The sequence below is a fragment of the Cyprinus carpio genome, chromosome B16 (genome assembly GCF_018340385.1).
Source record: "Cyprinus carpio isolate SPL01 chromosome B16, ASM1834038v1, whole genome shotgun sequence".
NCBI lineage: Eukaryota > Metazoa > Chordata > Actinopteri > Cypriniformes > Cyprinidae > Cyprinus > Cyprinus carpio.
Genome location: NC_056612.1, coordinates 23,598,545 through 23,616,110, shown reverse-complemented (window position 1 = coordinate 23,616,110; position 17,566 = coordinate 23,598,545). Strand labels below are relative to the sequence as shown.

The following is a 17,566-nucleotide window of genomic DNA, read 5'->3' as shown; positions in this document are numbered from 1 at the left end:
GCATTAAATGTAATAACTGTCATTTAATTTAATCTTACATAGACTTCATTATCTTTATGATTTTTTTAAGGATGAAATGACATGGTCATGTTTTCAAGAAATGTTCACCCCAAAAACTTAACATACACAGTATTTATTTAAAACTCCTTGCACAGGACAGTTCCACCCCCGTTTAATGACTGTAATCATGTTTGATGCTGGCCAGCTGTGTTGTGCATCTCAAGCGTCTGTGTGTTTGAATGAGTTTGGCCTTTCATTTGGTCTTCTTCACAGTTGAGTGAGTCGTCAAGAAGATGCTCTCACAATCATAATTACTCACTGACACTGAATGTTCTCTGAGGATGCTTGGAAACCTAGCAGCTCTGCAGCAGGAGTGACATTCTTGTGCTGCTTAAATGAATCAGCATAGAAAAAACATTCAAAAATATATTTTATTACAAGATTAAAAAGAGCTAGTCAAATTATTTGACAATTTTTGCCTCTGGCTTTGTCTTAATATGCAAGCTTCATTAGAAGTGCCTTCATTCCTTACAAAAACAGTCTTGTGGTTGAATGATTAACTGAATGATTAACTTGTATGCCAGGCTGTTCACTTGCTACAGGGTAAGATATTAGCCTACTGTTACTTTTTTATTAAAATAAAAAAATACTTAAATCAATTATTTAGTTAAACCCTGTGGATTTTTTTATATATATATATATATCCAGCGTTCTTTAAAACTCGTGTTTCTCTAACTCGCATACTTATTATCATACATCATACTTCACATAATTCTTATTTTGTATACAAATCAATGTCTGCAGTTCAACCTGTGACCACACGGTGTCTCTCTATTGCTTTTTATCCAATAATGTCTCAATAACGGCAGGATTTCTGACTAACGAAATGTTTATTTTGTTGCAAATGAATGATAAATCCAATTTAAATCTAACTCAGACTCTTAAAAATAAAGGTGCCTTCACGATCCCATAGAAGAAATTTTTTGTCTAAATGGTTCCATAAAGAACCTTTAACATCTGAAGAACCTTTCTGTTTCACAAAAGGTTCTTTGCGGTGAAAGAAGGTTCTTCAGATTATAAAAAGTTAAGAAAGAGATGGATCTTTAAAGAACCTTTGACTGAATGGGTCTTTGTGGAACCAGAAATGGTTCTTCTTTGGCATCGCTTGAAGAACATTTTGAAGCACCTTTATTTTTAAGAGTGCAGAACAAAATGAAAAACCAGAATCAAGACCCATTTGAAGAAGTGTGATTACATTCTAATACAGAAAAATAACTGTGGTACCTTTTTCTTAGTACTGTACATGCTCATTAGGAGATTTCACTCTTCTTGACTCTATTGTATTAACATTTGCCCTTTTCCCCTTAGTCATACTGAAATATTAAGATTAATGCTTCAAAATATCTACAGTGATGATCCACAGGAACAGACAGGCCATGAACTCAACATCAAGAGACCACACTCTCAAAGGCCTGGTCACACTGTTTTCAATCTTATCCACCTTATCTCATCTTCAAGAGGCATTTAAAAAGTTAACTAGACCTCAAATATAAAAAGGATGCATTATTTAAATGAAAATGAAAGCATGAAACCAGGAAAACAAAAGAACCAGGAATATTCACGGACTCACTTAAGCAGAAACTCTTTTGTAAATTTTCCCAGCTGGGTATGAAATACAATACAATACAACAACTGTTTTCTGTGCGTGAAATGCTTTCTTTTTCATGCTGTTGCACTGTCATATGAGCCCTGAAACAAAAATAATTAAAAACTGCCTCTGTTGTTAAATATGACTATGTTTGTGTGTGTGTATGTGTGTGTTTAATAACTTGAAATGTATGTTTTCTAACCATTTTAGCATAAGAACACAGAAACTGGTCACTTTCACTGCTCAGGTGTTTAGTTTATTGTAATGAAGTTATAAAATATTTGATGCAGAAAAATCAACAAATGTAAAAAGAACACAGGACAGTACCCAGACTCATAAATACAGTATTTACATATTATAGTACACAAGAAAAAAACAGCAGGACCTTTGGTCTGGAAGGCTACATGGAAATAAAAAGAGTTTAACTCATTGCTACAGTTAATATATATATTTATTTTAATATAACCTGACATAAACAATGTTTTGGCTTAGTGGAGTAAGGGCCAATCCTTTATAGATGTTGTTTATTCAATAAACAACAAGCTTCTTTTTCCCATAATGCACCTGAAGGCAAAATAAATCCACTGAATTTACCAGGCACTGAGAATGAGGCACTTGTGCACCTGGCTAGCGAGACTTGAGGACTGGCACGTGGAGGATGCATGTTGGTTATTAGGAGTTCTCCTATGCAGTGGAATCTGATGGCTTCTTGTCTTTCTTCTTTTTCTTGATCTTCTTGGCCTGGCAGGGTTTGCACACGCAGCACAGGATGCAGGGAGAGGCCAGCAGCAGCAGTGGTGATGTCACTAGCACGATGATGCTGACGCCCACCAGTATACCGACCACCTGAACACATCACAACGACACAAAACACACAATCTCAACTGGGATCTCACTGCATGCGAGTAGTTTTCATTTAACGTCATGATAGTAACTGATAAAAAAAGTTGTGAACTGAAAAAGCTGCAAAAATGGGTGCTTTCTAAAACTAGACTCCAGAGTCATTTGGAAATTTTTAAATGTCTGACATAATGAAAAACAGTGTAAACTGGCATTCCAGCTCACCTGTGTCCTGTTCCACATGACGGAAGCTCTGGAGTGCCCCAGCTTGTTTCGGCATGGTCCTTTATCATAATGTCTCAGAAATATATCGCCCTGTAACCATAGGGACATTTACAGTTACTCATTTAGCAGACGTTTATCCAAAAAGGCTTATAAATGATAAATGGCAAAACAAAAAAAGACTTTAAAATATTAGTAAAATTGAAAATTAATATTCTATAAAAATTGAATTCATTTTGTTATATTATTATTATTGAAATTTAATTAAATATATTCATATATTATTATCATTCATATCATCAAGAAAATATTTATATTTTAATAATTTACAATTTGAATTAAAATGATACATGATTTAATTTTAAATGATTGTAATAATAATAATAATTCATTATTTCTTTTAGTATTATTACAATTGAAAAATATATTAAAACTGAATTAATTTGTTATATTATTCTTGAAATGTAATTAAATATTTAAATATGTTCATATATTATTATTCATATTATTGTCAGCAGATACTTATATTTTATTAATTTACAATTATAATAATAAATGTGTTTTCATTTTACATGATGTAATATTATTATTATTATTATTATTAATTTACTAATTATATTGAAAGTTGTTATTATTATTAAAATTGTTACAAATATTAAAACAATATATGAAAATCTAATTAATGGAAAAAATTATCAAATTTTATGGTTGTTGTTATTATTACTATTATTATATTAAAATTTAATTTTAATAAAATATTTAATGAAATATTTATTATTATTATTCATATAACAGATACTTTGAATTTTATTAATTTTCATTTTTAAATATATTAAATGTGTTTTAATTTTAAATTATTATAATAACAATAATAATAATAACTATTATTATTATTATTATTATTATACGTGTGTATTATACAATGTGTATTGCTTTTAATATCACGGTTTAATCATGGTACTTTGTCCAAAAAATATACATTAATGTGGTACTGTGATTGATAATTCATTGTACTTTTATAATACCATGGAATTTCTATTGTCGTAGTGTCCAAAATCTGTAATGTTGGTGGCAGAACATTCGTAAACTCCCAGAATCACTCACATCCAGATTCTGTAGGCAGTACCAGCAGAACGTGTGTTTGCAGCTCTTGCAGAGCATCTGCGCGCAGCCCTGATTGCGCTCTATATAGACGCCACACATCGGACACTGTTTAATGGCTGCATCAGTATCAGCGCTGCTCAGTGCACTGCAGAGACGACACATAGAGCATGTTTACAGGGCCGTGTTATGGAACCGAATGATGAACAGTTGTTCGTTCAGTGGTAAATCGGTCACACTGACCTGTCTGCTGATGGTGCCATCAGCGGCTGGTGCTGGGAGCAGGAGTGACCATCTATCCAGGGGCTTCTGCAGCCGCAGCAGAAGACGGCATGGCATGTGGGGCAGGGCACAGGAAGTGGTTTGCCTTCAGTTCCGGGCGTCACACTGCACACGGCCTGACAGTCCAGCATAGGACACCAAGCCTTACTGGGGTCTAACTGAACTCCTGAAAGAGACCGAAAGAAAAACTGAGGTTAAAAAAAAATCATTCAAAGCCAAAAAAAAAGGAAATGTGGCAAAGCCAATTCACTTGCTTGCAAAATTCACTTCCTCACTGACAAATTTTCATTGAGGTTTACTGTTAACAGTCACAAATCCGGGCAGTGTTGCACTCTCAGGAAGACTTCTGCGAATACTGATGTCACAGTTTACTCTGACACCACAGACAGTCTAGACGATTCCTAGCATTTTGGGGGCAGCTCAGATGCAGACAGAGGCAGTGGAAGAAGAAAATCCCACAGCTTCTGCTGTCTGAATAAGCTCATTGTTTACGCTTCGATAAACACTGAGCTGGACCCTGGCAGTCCCAAAAATTTTTGTGTCTGAAACTTCAAAATATTGGCATTTGCGGACAGTATAGACAGGAATAGGAAGCTATCAAGTCATGTTTGAGTAATATCTCGTGTAAGATGACTTCATCTTGTTATCTTTTTTCTCTTGCTGTGATATCCTACAATCCAAAGATATATATATATTTTTTTATTATAAGAAATCTCAGTTTAAGTTTTTAGTGTTTATATTAAATTACCAGGGTACCAAGTTAGTGTGGCAAGAAGCTGCTGCTGTGGTAAAATTACTGTCTGTACTGTTCTACAAAACTATGCTAAACTGAGGAAAAAGTTTTTTGAAAATAGTTTTTTGATTTAGTATTGATTTCAATGTTTCACGCCATGTTTCACACTATAGATCATAGTCTTAGAGATCTGATTTTTGTCATAACTCAGTTTGGATTGATTTTTAATAGCTATATTTAAACTAGAGATAGAAACAACACGATATATCACTAAAATCAGTAATAACCGCTGAATGACATAAATAGTCTAGTAGGCATAAAATGATGCTTCTTTATAACTCACATTGCTTATCTAGAACTGTTTGTTCCTGCCTATCATAATCCCTCATTTTCAGAGATGGTTATAATAACACTATCCTTTAAGAGTGATTATGGAAAATTGGCACATACTGTAAATGCATGCATACATACATGGACAAGCACGTACCTCTTTCAAATCGGAGCCGCTGATAGAGCTCAACCTGATCGCTGGGGGCAAACAAGGCAAGCTGTACAAAGAAGGATATGAATTTATATTCAGGTCATGTTGGAACATGTCATGTTTGAGCTACAGAACGGCACATGAAAATGTAAGACATAATATACAGTTATCTGGTCGATTTCGTGAAATTATCCTGCTTATGACACATCTACATAGTAAATAAATAAATGAATTAGATGTTGATTTGAGTAGAAATTATTGTATTATATGACGCAAGAAAAACACAAAAGGAGTCTAAAAAGTGCCATATAGAAAGTTTAGCATTTATATGAAACGTCAGCATGTCAGAACAAAGTTTTCCAGAGACCAGAGTCATGGCGCAAGGTAATATTTATATCACTGTACTTTGATTTATGATGCGTTAGTTCACAAAACAGGTTGGTGGAGATTATGAGGGGAAAATAATATTTGGACTTCTGGAAAATATTGATGATGAATAAAACCATTGTGTTCTTGCTGTGGCAACCGAAAGCAAAATGAACATTTAGGCTAAACAAGCCCGGACAAATCTCATCAAAGCCGTTTGAGTTCACTTTAGATCTATTTGTCGTGTGGTTGTTAAGGTTAAGGCTAATTTTGTCACTAGGGTGTTTTGAGGGGGTTGCTTTTGTGAGTCAACTCCCAAACTCTGTTAATTGACACTACTGTTTAAAAGATTGGGGCCTTTTAGGAAATTAATACTTTTATTCAGCAAGGTTGAGTTCATTTAATAAAAAGTGCAAAATGTTTCAAATAAATGCTGTTCTTTTGAGCTTTCTATTCATCAAAGAATCCTGAAAAATGCATCACAGTTTCCACAAAATATTAAGCAGCTCAACTGTTTTCAACATAATAATAAGGAATGTTTCTTGAGCAGCAAGTCAGCATATTAGAATGATTTCTGAAGGATCATGTGACACTGAAGACTGGAGTAATGATGCTGAAAATTCTGATTTGCCATCACAGGGATAATTTGCATTTCAACGTATAATAAAAAAACAAACATTTTATTTTAAATTGTAGTAATATTTCACAAAATTACTATTTTATCTGTATTTCTGATCAAATAAATGCTGCCTTGGTGAACATACGCGAAGACTGAACAGTTTTGACCACCAAACTTTTGAACTTTTAAATGTAAGTTTTCATTATTACTGATGTTGGGAAGGTAAATCATAGGTCTGATTGATTACAAGTAATTAAAATAGATGCTCGGTAGTGAAAGGATTTCTGTATTGTCAGTGTAAACAACAGTGTTTGCGCAGTCAATAGTTGTAGCATGAACTGTGGAACTGGAAATTGTTGTTGCCGGAGAAAGAAGAGCTGAGAGCGAGATAGACAGATGTACCTCAGAGTCCAGCAGAGTTGCGGTGTTCTTGCAGGCCGGATCAGGGCAGGTGATGGCACTGCCTGCGCCGCCCCGAATAGCCAGCTGCACATATTGCCTTAAACACTGCAAACACAACACAGCTGTGACTTTTGTACAGGCTGTCTGTCTTTCTATATACACATATAGTATGTATGTGTTATCATGAGATGCTATTATAGTTTTTGTAATATTTTATATTTTCCATTTTCATTTTCATTACAGTTTTAGTAATTTTGTTTTTGCCATTTTTATTAGTTTTTGTGCTAGTTTAAGAATGCGTATATATAGTTTTTATTATTCATTTCAGTTTTGGTTTTAGTTATGTTAGTTCATCAAGTTGAAACAAGATTTTTTTTATTTTATTTTAGTTTTACTTATATTTCAAGTTATGCAAAGTTTTTAGTTTTCATTAAGTTTATTATATCCCTAGTCAGGTTAATCAATGTTCAGAATTAGCTAAACATTGTTTTGATAGAGTACTTTCAATATTTATGCTTTTCAGAGGAAGCAATTTTTTAATAAAAGTTGGAGTACAGTAGAATGTTTAAAAAAAACTTAAAAATGCTATACACTTCAGCCTAAAAACCATTAAACGTCAAATGATTTGTAAGTCTGACCCACAAGATTTGTTTCTGAGAAATAGGCTAGATTTGGCTAATCTTAAACGGCATGTGAAAGAAAATATCCCCTGCTCGGCGAGACTGAACGCTATTGTGCTTTGTTTACTGCATTTCCACCTTTCCCGTCAAGCTTGTGCTAATAATCCAGACCACAGCTAGAGATAAACACCTGCTTATGGAGCGATGTTTGTGAATTTTTTTCCCTATATCACTAATACTTGCGTATGTAATAGCAATTACATATTCTGCTGCATGACAGCACACTTCAGTTTTAAAGATTTATTCAGCAATGCTCTTACCTGCACACAAAACACACAGTTACAGGACTGCAGTGTGCTGGTCTCCAGCTCAGGACAGTCGGTCAGGCAGAGTTTGCAGAGGATCATGGCTTTTTCTTCCTCCATGCCTGCCTCCTCTTATTGTTTAGCCCTTCAATTTCAGAAATAGTGGCGTGACATCCTCCATGCTTCTAAAGAGAGGAACAAACAAAGCTGAGGTGGTTAGATTGCAACGCTTGAATTCTAACATAGAAAGATTTCAAAACACAGATTATGCACTGCTATAGAGTAATAATGGAAAGAAAGCTCTTCAGCAGAAATGTGAAATCACTCTTCTGACGTCAATTTTCAATATAATCACACGCAGACAATACAGAAGCATTTAAAGACTGTAAAAACTCACTGTTAGCCGGAAGCTCTGCTATTAGCTGACTGTCTAATCTTATTTGTGTTGTGTACACCAGCTCAAAACCTGCTCAGCCTGCTCTCTTAAAGGAACACCAAACGAGTCAGTCCAGAGGAACAAGAGATCTTCCACCCAGAATGAACTCACAGCTTTATGAAGTCTTCCAGTCAACATTCCCGTCCCGCATGGTGACCGAATCCCAAACGGGAAGAAGTCATAATAACATAATCCAGGATAAAGCTAGATTAGAGGGCCCCGCCTGCCTCGACAGGTCAGGAAAATAGAGAGAATGGTGACATTTTTATCCATGACACATTTGTCTCCTCTGTCACGATCAATGTGCATAACATCACTGGCCCTAAATGTCCGCTGTCTGTCCACACAGTATTGACTGGTGAGACACGTGCGACGTCCACTGACACTTGCGAGTTTTTTCCTGCCATGTCATTGTACTTTTGACAGAGAGCTTGCACTGTTTGTTTTTGGAGTTTCAACCCTTGTGACCAAACAAGAATTAAGATTTAGGAAGAAATAGTATTAGAAAATGTGCTGAATCAGTCTAAGTACGTGTGTATATGTGTGTTTTTGTATAAGTAATTGAAAAAGCAAAAACAGGACTTTTTTTTTTTAAACACCAAATCCCAAACCAAAGAATAAAGGATCAGAAACAAATGGTATCAGGAAATGTGCCGAATCAATGTCTGGCAGGAATATGATTAACGTCCTGAATCTCTATTGATCAGCCTGAAAACACACTTGGTCGCACCTCATAAAGTGGGTCACTCAGTAAATCTAGAAGAACTCTCTGTCAGTTCTCAGCAGTGAACATTATTTGCATATACTTTGGTTCTGAGCACAGGGAAGTGAATCACATGGCTTTGCCAACATTTATTAATATCATGATGCAGTGAAATCTTGTCAAATGAGGAAACAAAAATAATCCAGCTCTATAGTCATTTTAGTAAATAACTATTCAGTTATTCGTCTTTTTGACTTTGTTTAGACTTCACCGTTTGGCCAAAGTAATACAGATTAAACAGGACAGCTTATTTAAACTCTGATTTAATTCTTTATTATCATAACCTTTTATCTAGACAAGGATAATGCATGTAAGTCTATAAGCAGTGGCATAATATTATACTACATCTGTATATTTTCTAAATCCATAAAATTTACAAAAATGTGCAGTATACAACTAGAATACACTGATAGATACTAGAGTTGCATCCCATACGACATAATGGTGTGAGTAGGTATTTAATAAGGAACTTAGTTTGTGGCGTTTAAAGTATGTTCTACATAGTATGCTTGTGTGTAGTAAGAATGCAATTTAGACATACTACATCAGCCATGCTGACATTGTCATGTGACCTACAGCATCAGTTATGCTGCTTTACAACAATCTTAGAATCAAGTTAGAAAGTTACTAAACCTGGCACTGTATATTTCAAATATTGTTGGCTCCTTGACAAATGGCTTTTGTTTCCCTTTTGAATGTCGCTTTGGATAAACATGTCTGCCAAATGCATAAATGTAAATGTAAATGTAAATTCATGATTCTCCCGTGGCCTCATGGGATAGTTACTCTAAGAGTGCATTGGATGAGCACTTCAGAATCTTGGTGGAAGAATTAATCTGCGTACTTTGCCTATTTTATGTTTACGTACTGTACTTTGTCGCCAACTGTTTAGTAGGAAAGCAGGCATACAGCATTTGGAGAGAGTGCATGTTAGACATCCCACAATGCAATGCTTTCGATATGAAGAGAAACCAGAATGCGTAAATTTTAATATCTCCTTGATTCACTTAATCAGACTGACAAAAACTTTTTACACAAACTTTATAACAATACCTCTATTTACTCGTTGTAACCATGTGACACTGTAGCAGATTTCTCTTCATGTTAAAAGTAATAGGAAGAATGTAGCTACTGCGGAGTATGCAGTACACTAGTATTCAATTGAGGACAAGTCCATTGTCTGATGTGACGTCATAGAGCTTCTATGTTAATAACAAACAATTCTGTCAATAAATGTCAGTGTTACTGTAACTCTAGTACGGTTACTGTCAGGCATAAAATACACATTTGACATTCTTCATTTTCACGCAAACACACTTCAAGAAAATCAGCTCAAATACAGATCAGGTAGTGCCTTAATGTGTTGCCTACCTAGACAGCATTTTTGGGCATAACAGGCACCCCAATATCGGAACGTAACTATGACGACTTCAAATAGCTTGGTATTTAGCGTAGGTGTGGTACAATATGATGTGAGACGCAGTAATAAACTCACCTCACCTTTCACTGCACTCGTGTCTGGAGTCTGTGCGGCTGCACCGCAGTGATTATCACACGCGCATCTGATAATGAAGATGCTGCTGAAGATTCTTGGATGATCGACACACAGTCTGGTTTACATCCCCGCCCAATCACCTCGATCATGAGGAGGTGCAGTGAGTTACACCCGTCATGTTACACAAGGGTGCGTGTGTATTTGTGAGAAGTTATCGGACTGTGTTAAAGGGTTCGGCCACTTCCTGTTTTCTCCATAATGACGTTTAACGTTAACTCTTTCACAGATAAATCTTGGAATATTTTCAAATTGTGCTTGGAATTTAAATAATAATTATAACAATTATATATATATATATATATATATATATATATATATATATATATATATATATATATATATATATGTATGTGTGTGTGTGTGTGTGTGTGTGTGTGTGTGTGTGTGTGTGTGTGTACTGTATATAGTAATAGCATTATTAGTATACATATATGTGTGTGTGTGTGTGTGTGTGTGTGTGTACTGTATATAGGCTAGTAATAGCATTAATAATTAATATAAGTTACTGTGGTATATGAACATACATAGTTATGATTTTAAAGCTTTTTACGGTGAAATTTTGTCAGAAAGATCAAACTGTGCGAATGTAAAATACTATAAATACTTTATATTGATAATCTTGATGCAAAGATTATTACAAATGATTGTAGAGCGCTTTGGGTGTACAGCAATACACAATATAAATGCATCATTCATTCATATAAACAATATCCATGCATATGCATAGTGCATAATAATAATAATAACAACTACATATATTGCATATAAGTTATATAAACATTGTCTATCACAGTAGTACAACTGCTGGGGTTTCATTTCTCTCATCTTGCTTGACTCTCGAAAATATCAAACTAAATATGAAGCATAACAGGGATGTAATAATGCTTATTTCACGGTCCCATTCTAAAACCTTGGATTTTTAATTATATTAAATGCATTAGAGAGCGTTTATATTCAGTATCAGGAGATGGGGAAGCTAAAATATGTTTTATCATGTAATATTCTAGGCTACATATGATATAGTCATTTTAATTTCATTATAAACAAGCGTGTACAACAGTACCCTCTAGTGCCAAAATAAAATGACTACGCAGGGGACAAACTGTTCTGGTGTCAGGTTACCTAAATATCACAACCTCAACATATTCAAACCCTCAAATAAAAAAGATACCGGAGCTGTTTTGATTTGTTTCCTCCTCGTATGCGTTCACTGAAGCAGATATGACGACTAATAACAAGGAGCATGCTCACATATGACATCAGCAGATGACATAATATCTTTCCATTGCTCTAGTCCAGATCATGTGCTTGACATTCATATATCCATAACATTCCATTACAACCAATTTACTCTCCTACTCACCCTCAGATCCCAATCTAATGGAGTTTTATCAAAGATACAAAAATATGGGTTCCCAAAATGATATGCAATTATGAGAAATACACACCATTAATATGCTCGATGCAATGTTCATATAGCTTGATATAAGATGATCTGTGTGTCTTTGTGTTTGAGGGGCATTTCTCATCCATCATGCTGTGCAGGTTTTGCAGCTGCAGTTGCCATAAGGCTCTCATTACTGGGGAAACTGGCTGCAAGCGTTCAGGCGAGTGCTTTGGCTTGGCTCAGGCCACAGTAATCTGATGCTGCACCTTGCGTTCAGTGCATCGCTGGCGTTTCTCAGTCAACATTCCTCCAGGCTTTAAAAGGATGTTGGCATCATTGCAGTCCTCTGAACCTGCATGTAATTGCCTAATGTATCTGTCAAGTTCAGGGACGAACCAGCTGAAATGTGGTCTCAATGCTCTTTGAAGCAATGTAACTAATTCAGATTTTGGTGCTTTAGTAATCATTATTAAGTTATTTTATTAAATATAGTGAATTACAGTCATTCAGATTCTCATCTTTGTCTTGTGAGCTGTGGTATGTCAGCTGCTAAACCACCTGAACACTGTAAGAGTATAACAATACACAATGCACAATCACAGGTTGATGCACGTTGAAGCCAAATTTAACAACCGTCATGCAGGAATCTCCAAGTCTAAGAGAGGCCTCTTTCATCAGTAAACTCGAGAAAGAATTGTTACTGCTGAGTGATGTACTATACTATACATCACACTTACAGATCATCAGTCAGACAGAATGGTTTGAGTTTGACATGCTGCTCTGAATGCCACAGTGTGAAATAACAATGGCGTGCAACTTTTGCACAGGTGCTGACAACCGAGAGAGGCAACAACAAGGACCCTTAAACATGAGATGAGTGTCAGAGATATATGCACCTTTGTCTATTTTTATCTTTTCAGAACATCGTGGATGCTATGTATTTACTTTTAAGGGTTACTTTGCTTCTACCTGTACATTAAATACCACACATAAAATGTATATTGCATTTAACTTTTGTTGCTGTCAGCAATAACCATAATGTTTTGACGCACATACAACAGGAAATCTGGGATCAGATGGGTCCTTTGACACTGTTGATCTCCTGGTGAAGCTGTTAGTCTTGTATATCAGTTAAATGGTCATGGGATTAGTCATTTTCCCACCTCATCAAACTACACCAATCTGAAGAGACTCCTGTGGGGTTGATGGCAGGGTGTAAAAATAGCAACAAACCCTATTTATAAGACACAGGAACACTCAGGAGGGAAGCAGCAGCCTTTATCAGAAGATCTGACTGATAACTTTCTTATCCAGTTTTAATTTGGCTTCTATTTTTTGACAGCTCGCTGGATGAGATGCATTGCCTGAGCAGGAAGCCCAGGTCATATCTGCTGAACTCCTACAGTGATTTTCAGGAGACTGATGAGATCGCCAGAGAATCATATGAGGCCACCTGGTTAGACCTACTGATGGAGACGAGACCAGAATACAAGTATGCATTTCTGTTTGTTCCTGTACATGTTTTATTTGCAGGAATCCTTCACCCCAAAATGAAAAATGTTAATATTTACTTGCTCTTATGTTGTTCCAAGCCTGTTTGCTGTTATCATAAACTCTGAAGAATTAATAGCAGTTAATTGTCATCATAACTGTCAAGCTCCAGGGCAAAAATATTGTAAATATTACTGGTTTCCATTTTAATATATTGGAATTTAATTCATTTATTCCTGTGATGACAAAGCTGAATTTTCAGCATCATCACTCCAGTCTAGTGTCACATGATCCTTCAGAAATAATTCTAATATGCCAATTAGATACTCAATATTTTTTTCTTTTTCAGGATTCTTTGCCAATTAGAAAGTGCAAAAGAAAAACAATATTACAATACTTTTGTCACTTTTGATTAATTTAATGCATTAATTAAATATATAATTTACTTTACTAACTTGTACAAGTCCTGCTTCACAGGAGGACATGTTTCGAGAAGGATTCAGTGAGGAAGGAGAGCTATGAAAGCAAGCAGGTGGTTCATTTTACAGTGAGACGCTTCCTAAACCAAACCATTCAAATGGGGAGAGAGGGGGAGCCACTGCAGGAATATCATTTACCTTACAGAAACATTCTTCCAATACCAATATTTGTGCCCAGAGATGTCACGCAGCCTGACGTTACCCGTGAGCCCTCTCCCTCCAGGATAAAATCCCCCATGGACACTGAGACTAGTTTAAATGGTCTTTGCCTTCAGAAGAGAGAAGTCTCGTCCATCACCGAACATAAGCCAATGGTAATCCAACCCAGGAGTCTAGACTTCAGAGCGTCCAGCCTCATCTCTCCCCCACGAGACACACTCGGCATCCAGCGACGAGAGTGATGAGCTGATGAAAGCTGTCTGCCGTCATGGACATGGATACAATGACAAGTATGGTGGGTGACCTCACTCATACTTAAATACCAAAGCCTTCAAGAGACCTACGTGCTCACAATTTGTTTTCAACTGAGACTACCATAGAAACCTTACCAAAGGAAGATACCACAAAAAAAGTATTGTTTAAGCAAAAGATTTATGTCATGCTATTTAACCATTTGTTTTATCATTTGAAACATTGTTGTGATTTATGTATTTATTTACAATAAATGCCACTTGGTGTGTTATTTAACACAACATTATTCATTTTCTAAATGTGGCTTAAGTGTCAAAATTGTAACCTATATTTGATTATGAAGGAGCTGTTGAATGGTGATGTATTTCTCAGCAGGTTTACAATGAACTGCAGGGCAGACATCTCTGATGGCAATTATCATCTATTCAAAACATTTAGTTCTTGGAAATAAATGCTATAAATAAACTGTAAATCTCATTTATATGTATTTATGAAACTATGGCAAACAATAAAAAACAAACCTGAGTCGATCAACTTGTAATATATTATTTCTTGTCAGAAAACATGTTTATTACACATTTCAGTAAACTCATTTTTATTTTTGTGGTACATATTAGTTATGAACCATCTTTAGACTGAAAATTAATAAATTGTCTATTAAAGTTAATTAGTAATGGAACAAATATGAAAGCATTTGATTAGTCTGCTTTCTACTTGATCCACAAAAAAAAAAAAAAAAACTGAAAGAAAACTGCAAAAAATCTGCCCAACAAAATATACAGTCATGTTCTGATATGATTGTCAAAGACTCAGGGCTCAAGTGGTTTCACAAAAACATTTGGCATCATAATTATTTGATAAATAAATCATGGGAAAACCTTGGATAAGCAAAGGAAAAGATTTAAGGAAGGCAATTCTTTTTTTATATAAAGATCTACACCCCTCACGGTCTGCTGGAGTTTGGCGATGGCCCTTTTAGAGTCTCCTCTGCCCTCTTGTGTTTCTGCAGGGTTGCTTGGAGCTGCCAGTACCTGAGATACAGTCATATCAAAGTCCCATTCTTGTGCTTATCCATGTTCAGTAAATCAGCACAGTGTCTGTCGTTCTTAAAAATGTCCCTGAGATCTTCCTCTAGGTTCAGCTCGGCACCCACCGGGTCTTTAGTCACCTTTAGCAGCAGGTTCTTCTCCATCTCCAGACGATGTAGTCATGGCAACAGGATGCTGCAGAAAGCTTCCTGCATCTCCACCAGCTTCACCTCCAGTTCCTGTAGCAGAGCCTGAGCCCTGCGCTGCCAGTCCTCCTCTTGCTGCAGGACTTTCCGCAGCACCGCCCCGGCCACTCCAGACTGCAGCAGATGGTTCTTCTCCTCCTCCAGATCCTGTCATTCCTGCTGAAGCTGCTTCCGTTCCTCCATGAGCTGCTGACTCTGAGAGATTAGGGCTTTCTTGTAGCCCTGCACGCACTGGCGTTCCTTCTCAAGCTCCACCTCCAGGTGAGCTGCTGTCTGCTGGTTTTCCATCAGCACCTCCCTGTACTTCAGCTCCAGCTCTCTGGTAATGGCTGCCATGTCGCTGGCGTACTTGTTCTTAACACATAGGATCTGGTTCTGAGATTCTCGAGTCCATATTCAACCTTTCCAAAATACAACAACTGACATTTTAAATCTTAAATCTCTTTGGCAAGATAGACCAAATCAATTTAAGGAGAACATGACTTTCGACAAATACTTTAAAACAAAATAAAACCACATGAAATGTTTTAAATCCATTACAAATTTAGTACTGAAATCATTCATTCATTCATTCATTCATCAGTGTTGTTCTTTACCTAAACCATTGTCATTTAAAATAGTTTTTATTTAAAACTTGTTTTTTTTTTTTTTAATTAATCTGAAAGAAAAATAAATATCAGATGATGCATTGGCAACTAACTGAAATTCAATAAGCTTAAGTGCTAAAACTAATGAATTAAAGCTAACAAGAAATATAAAAAATTAATATAGCAGATAAAATTACTAAAATTAAAACATAAAAAAACATAAGTTATATATATATATATATATATAGATATATATATATATATATATATATATATATATATATATATATATATATATATATACATATTAAATATATTAGTATATAAATAATATTACAATATTTAAATTATATACTATGCACTTCTAAAATAACTATATATCTCAACACAGCCAACATAAAATACACATAAATCAAGAAAAACAACAGTGCATTGTAGTTCTAATAATCTGTAGTAGATTTTGAGCATTTTAGATGAAAATTAGGATGTTTATTGTTGACTCATTAACATGAGTCATTATGTTTGGTATGTTTTCAAAGAAGAGCAAGTCATTTTAAATCTGATAAAAGATCTTTTTTATTTGACATCTACTTAACACATAACATAACATATGTGACCCTAAACCACAAAACCAATCATAAGTAGCACAGATATATTTGTAGCAATAGCCAACAATGAATTGTGTGGGTCAAAATTATCGATTTTTCAAAAATCATTAGGATATTGAGTAAAGATCATGTTCCATGAAGATATCTTGTAAATTTCCTTCCGTAAATACATCGAAACCTAATTTTGGATTAGTAATATGCATTGCTAAGAACTTAATTTGGACAACTTTAAAGACAATTTTTTTTGCACACTCAGATTCCAGATTTTTAATAGTTGTATCTCAGCCAATTATTGTCCTAAACTATACATCGATGGAAAACTCACATATACTTAAGAAGTAATACTATGTCAACATGTGAATTACAATTTTATTATATGTGAGTTTATTTTAATGATTGTTTGTGCAACCCCCCTTAAAAACCCAGATTTAATTACAACCTATAAAGTGTTTAATCTAGTATAATGTAGCACACACTCGTTCAAGACATTTGTGACTGTGTATGAGTTGTAATATTACGAAATGCTGCCAGCCCGATCATGGGCACCTATCTGTCTATCTCTTATCTGTCTACTAAAGTCATGACATCAGGACCTGCAACACAACACTGCTAAAGCTGCTGCTGCAACCCTGCAAAGGTGATGCATTTCTCCAGCAGGTGCATTTGAACTGAAACACACTTATTTAACAACAGATTCTATACATCTGTTATCATTTGACTGTTAAAACCTGTTTCGTTTCTTTGCTTACCTTGAACAATATAAAGAATGAGAATTTGAATGAGATCTTCCAGACAGCTTGGAGTACTATGCAATTCCATTAAAAACATCCAGGAGTCAATTTACTATCTCATGGGGAGTTGGATACATTTATTATTTAAATATACATATTAAACGCATCGTATAGAATTATAAGTGGACTTTAAATGAATTGATTTTTAATGTACTTATTATTAAATGCTCATAGATGCATCTTTATTTACACAAACTGTAGAAAT

The 17,566-nt window shown here is 35.2% G+C and overlaps 2 protein-coding genes and 1 pseudogene across 5 annotated transcripts; 1 reads left to right on the top strand and 2 right to left on the bottom strand.

Moving 5' to 3' along the window:
* Positions 1-1,882: 1,882 nt before the first annotated feature.
* rnf144b (ring finger protein 144B) lies at positions 1,883-10,562 on the bottom strand. Of its 4 annotated transcripts, none has more exons than XM_042741587.1 (8): positions 10,314-10,562; positions 7,635-7,804; positions 6,695-6,799; positions 5,314-5,374; positions 4,055-4,259; positions 3,815-3,959; positions 2,714-2,803; positions 1,883-2,494 (listed from the first exon to the last, which is right to left on the bottom strand). In XM_042741587.1, exons 2-8 carry the CDS (start codon positions 7,737-7,739, stop codon positions 2,333-2,335), a joined length of 873 nt encoding a protein of 290 aa, XP_042597521.1. In that variant the 5' UTR covers positions 7,740-7,804; positions 10,314-10,562; the 3' UTR covers positions 1,883-2,332. The 4 variants fall into 4 exon arrangements, with proteins under 4 accessions (XP_042597521.1, XP_042597522.1, XP_018928704.1 ...); XM_042741588.1 differs by having other exon boundaries at positions 10,319-10,562; XM_019073159.2 differs by lacking the exon at positions 10,314-10,562 and adding an exon at positions 8,017-10,255.
* Positions 10,563-13,008: 2,446 nt separating this feature from the next.
* zmp:0000000930 (telethonin) lies at positions 13,009-14,671 on the top strand. The gene is made up of 2 exons (XM_019108529.2): positions 13,009-13,252; positions 13,729-14,671. The coding sequence occupies exons 1-2, from the start codon at positions 13,116-13,118 to the stop codon at positions 14,129-14,131; spliced, it is 540 nt and encodes a 179-aa protein (XP_018964074.1). The 5' UTR covers positions 13,009-13,115; the 3' UTR covers positions 14,132-14,671.
* A 238-nt stretch (positions 14,672-14,909) lies between these two features.
* Positions 14,910-17,110, bottom strand: LOC109090752 (annotated as a pseudogene).
* Positions 17,111-17,566: the final 456 nt, after the last annotated feature.

Excerpts from the sequence above, each read along its gene's own strand:
- rnf144b (XM_042741587.1), bottom strand. The coding sequence starts at position 7,739 with ATGGAGGAAGAAAAAGCCATGATCCTCTGCAAACTCTGCCTGACCGAC. Across the intron at positions 4,260-5,313 it reads GCGGCTCCGATTTGAAAGAG|GAGTTCAGTTAGACCCCAGT; the intron begins GTACGTGCTTGT and ends GGTCTCTTTCAG. Across the intron at positions 3,960-4,054 it reads ATGGCACCATCAGCAGACAG|TGCACTGAGCAGCGCTGATA; the intron begins GTCAGTGTGACC and ends TCGTCTCTGCAG.
- zmp:0000000930 (XM_019108529.2), top strand. The coding sequence starts at position 13,116 with ATGCATTGCCTGAGCAGGAAGCCCAGGTCATATCTGCTGAACTCCTAC. Across the intron at positions 13,253-13,728 it reads GAGACGAGACCAGAATACAA|GAGGACATGTTTCGAGAAGG; the intron begins GTATGCATTTCT and ends CCTGCTTCACAG.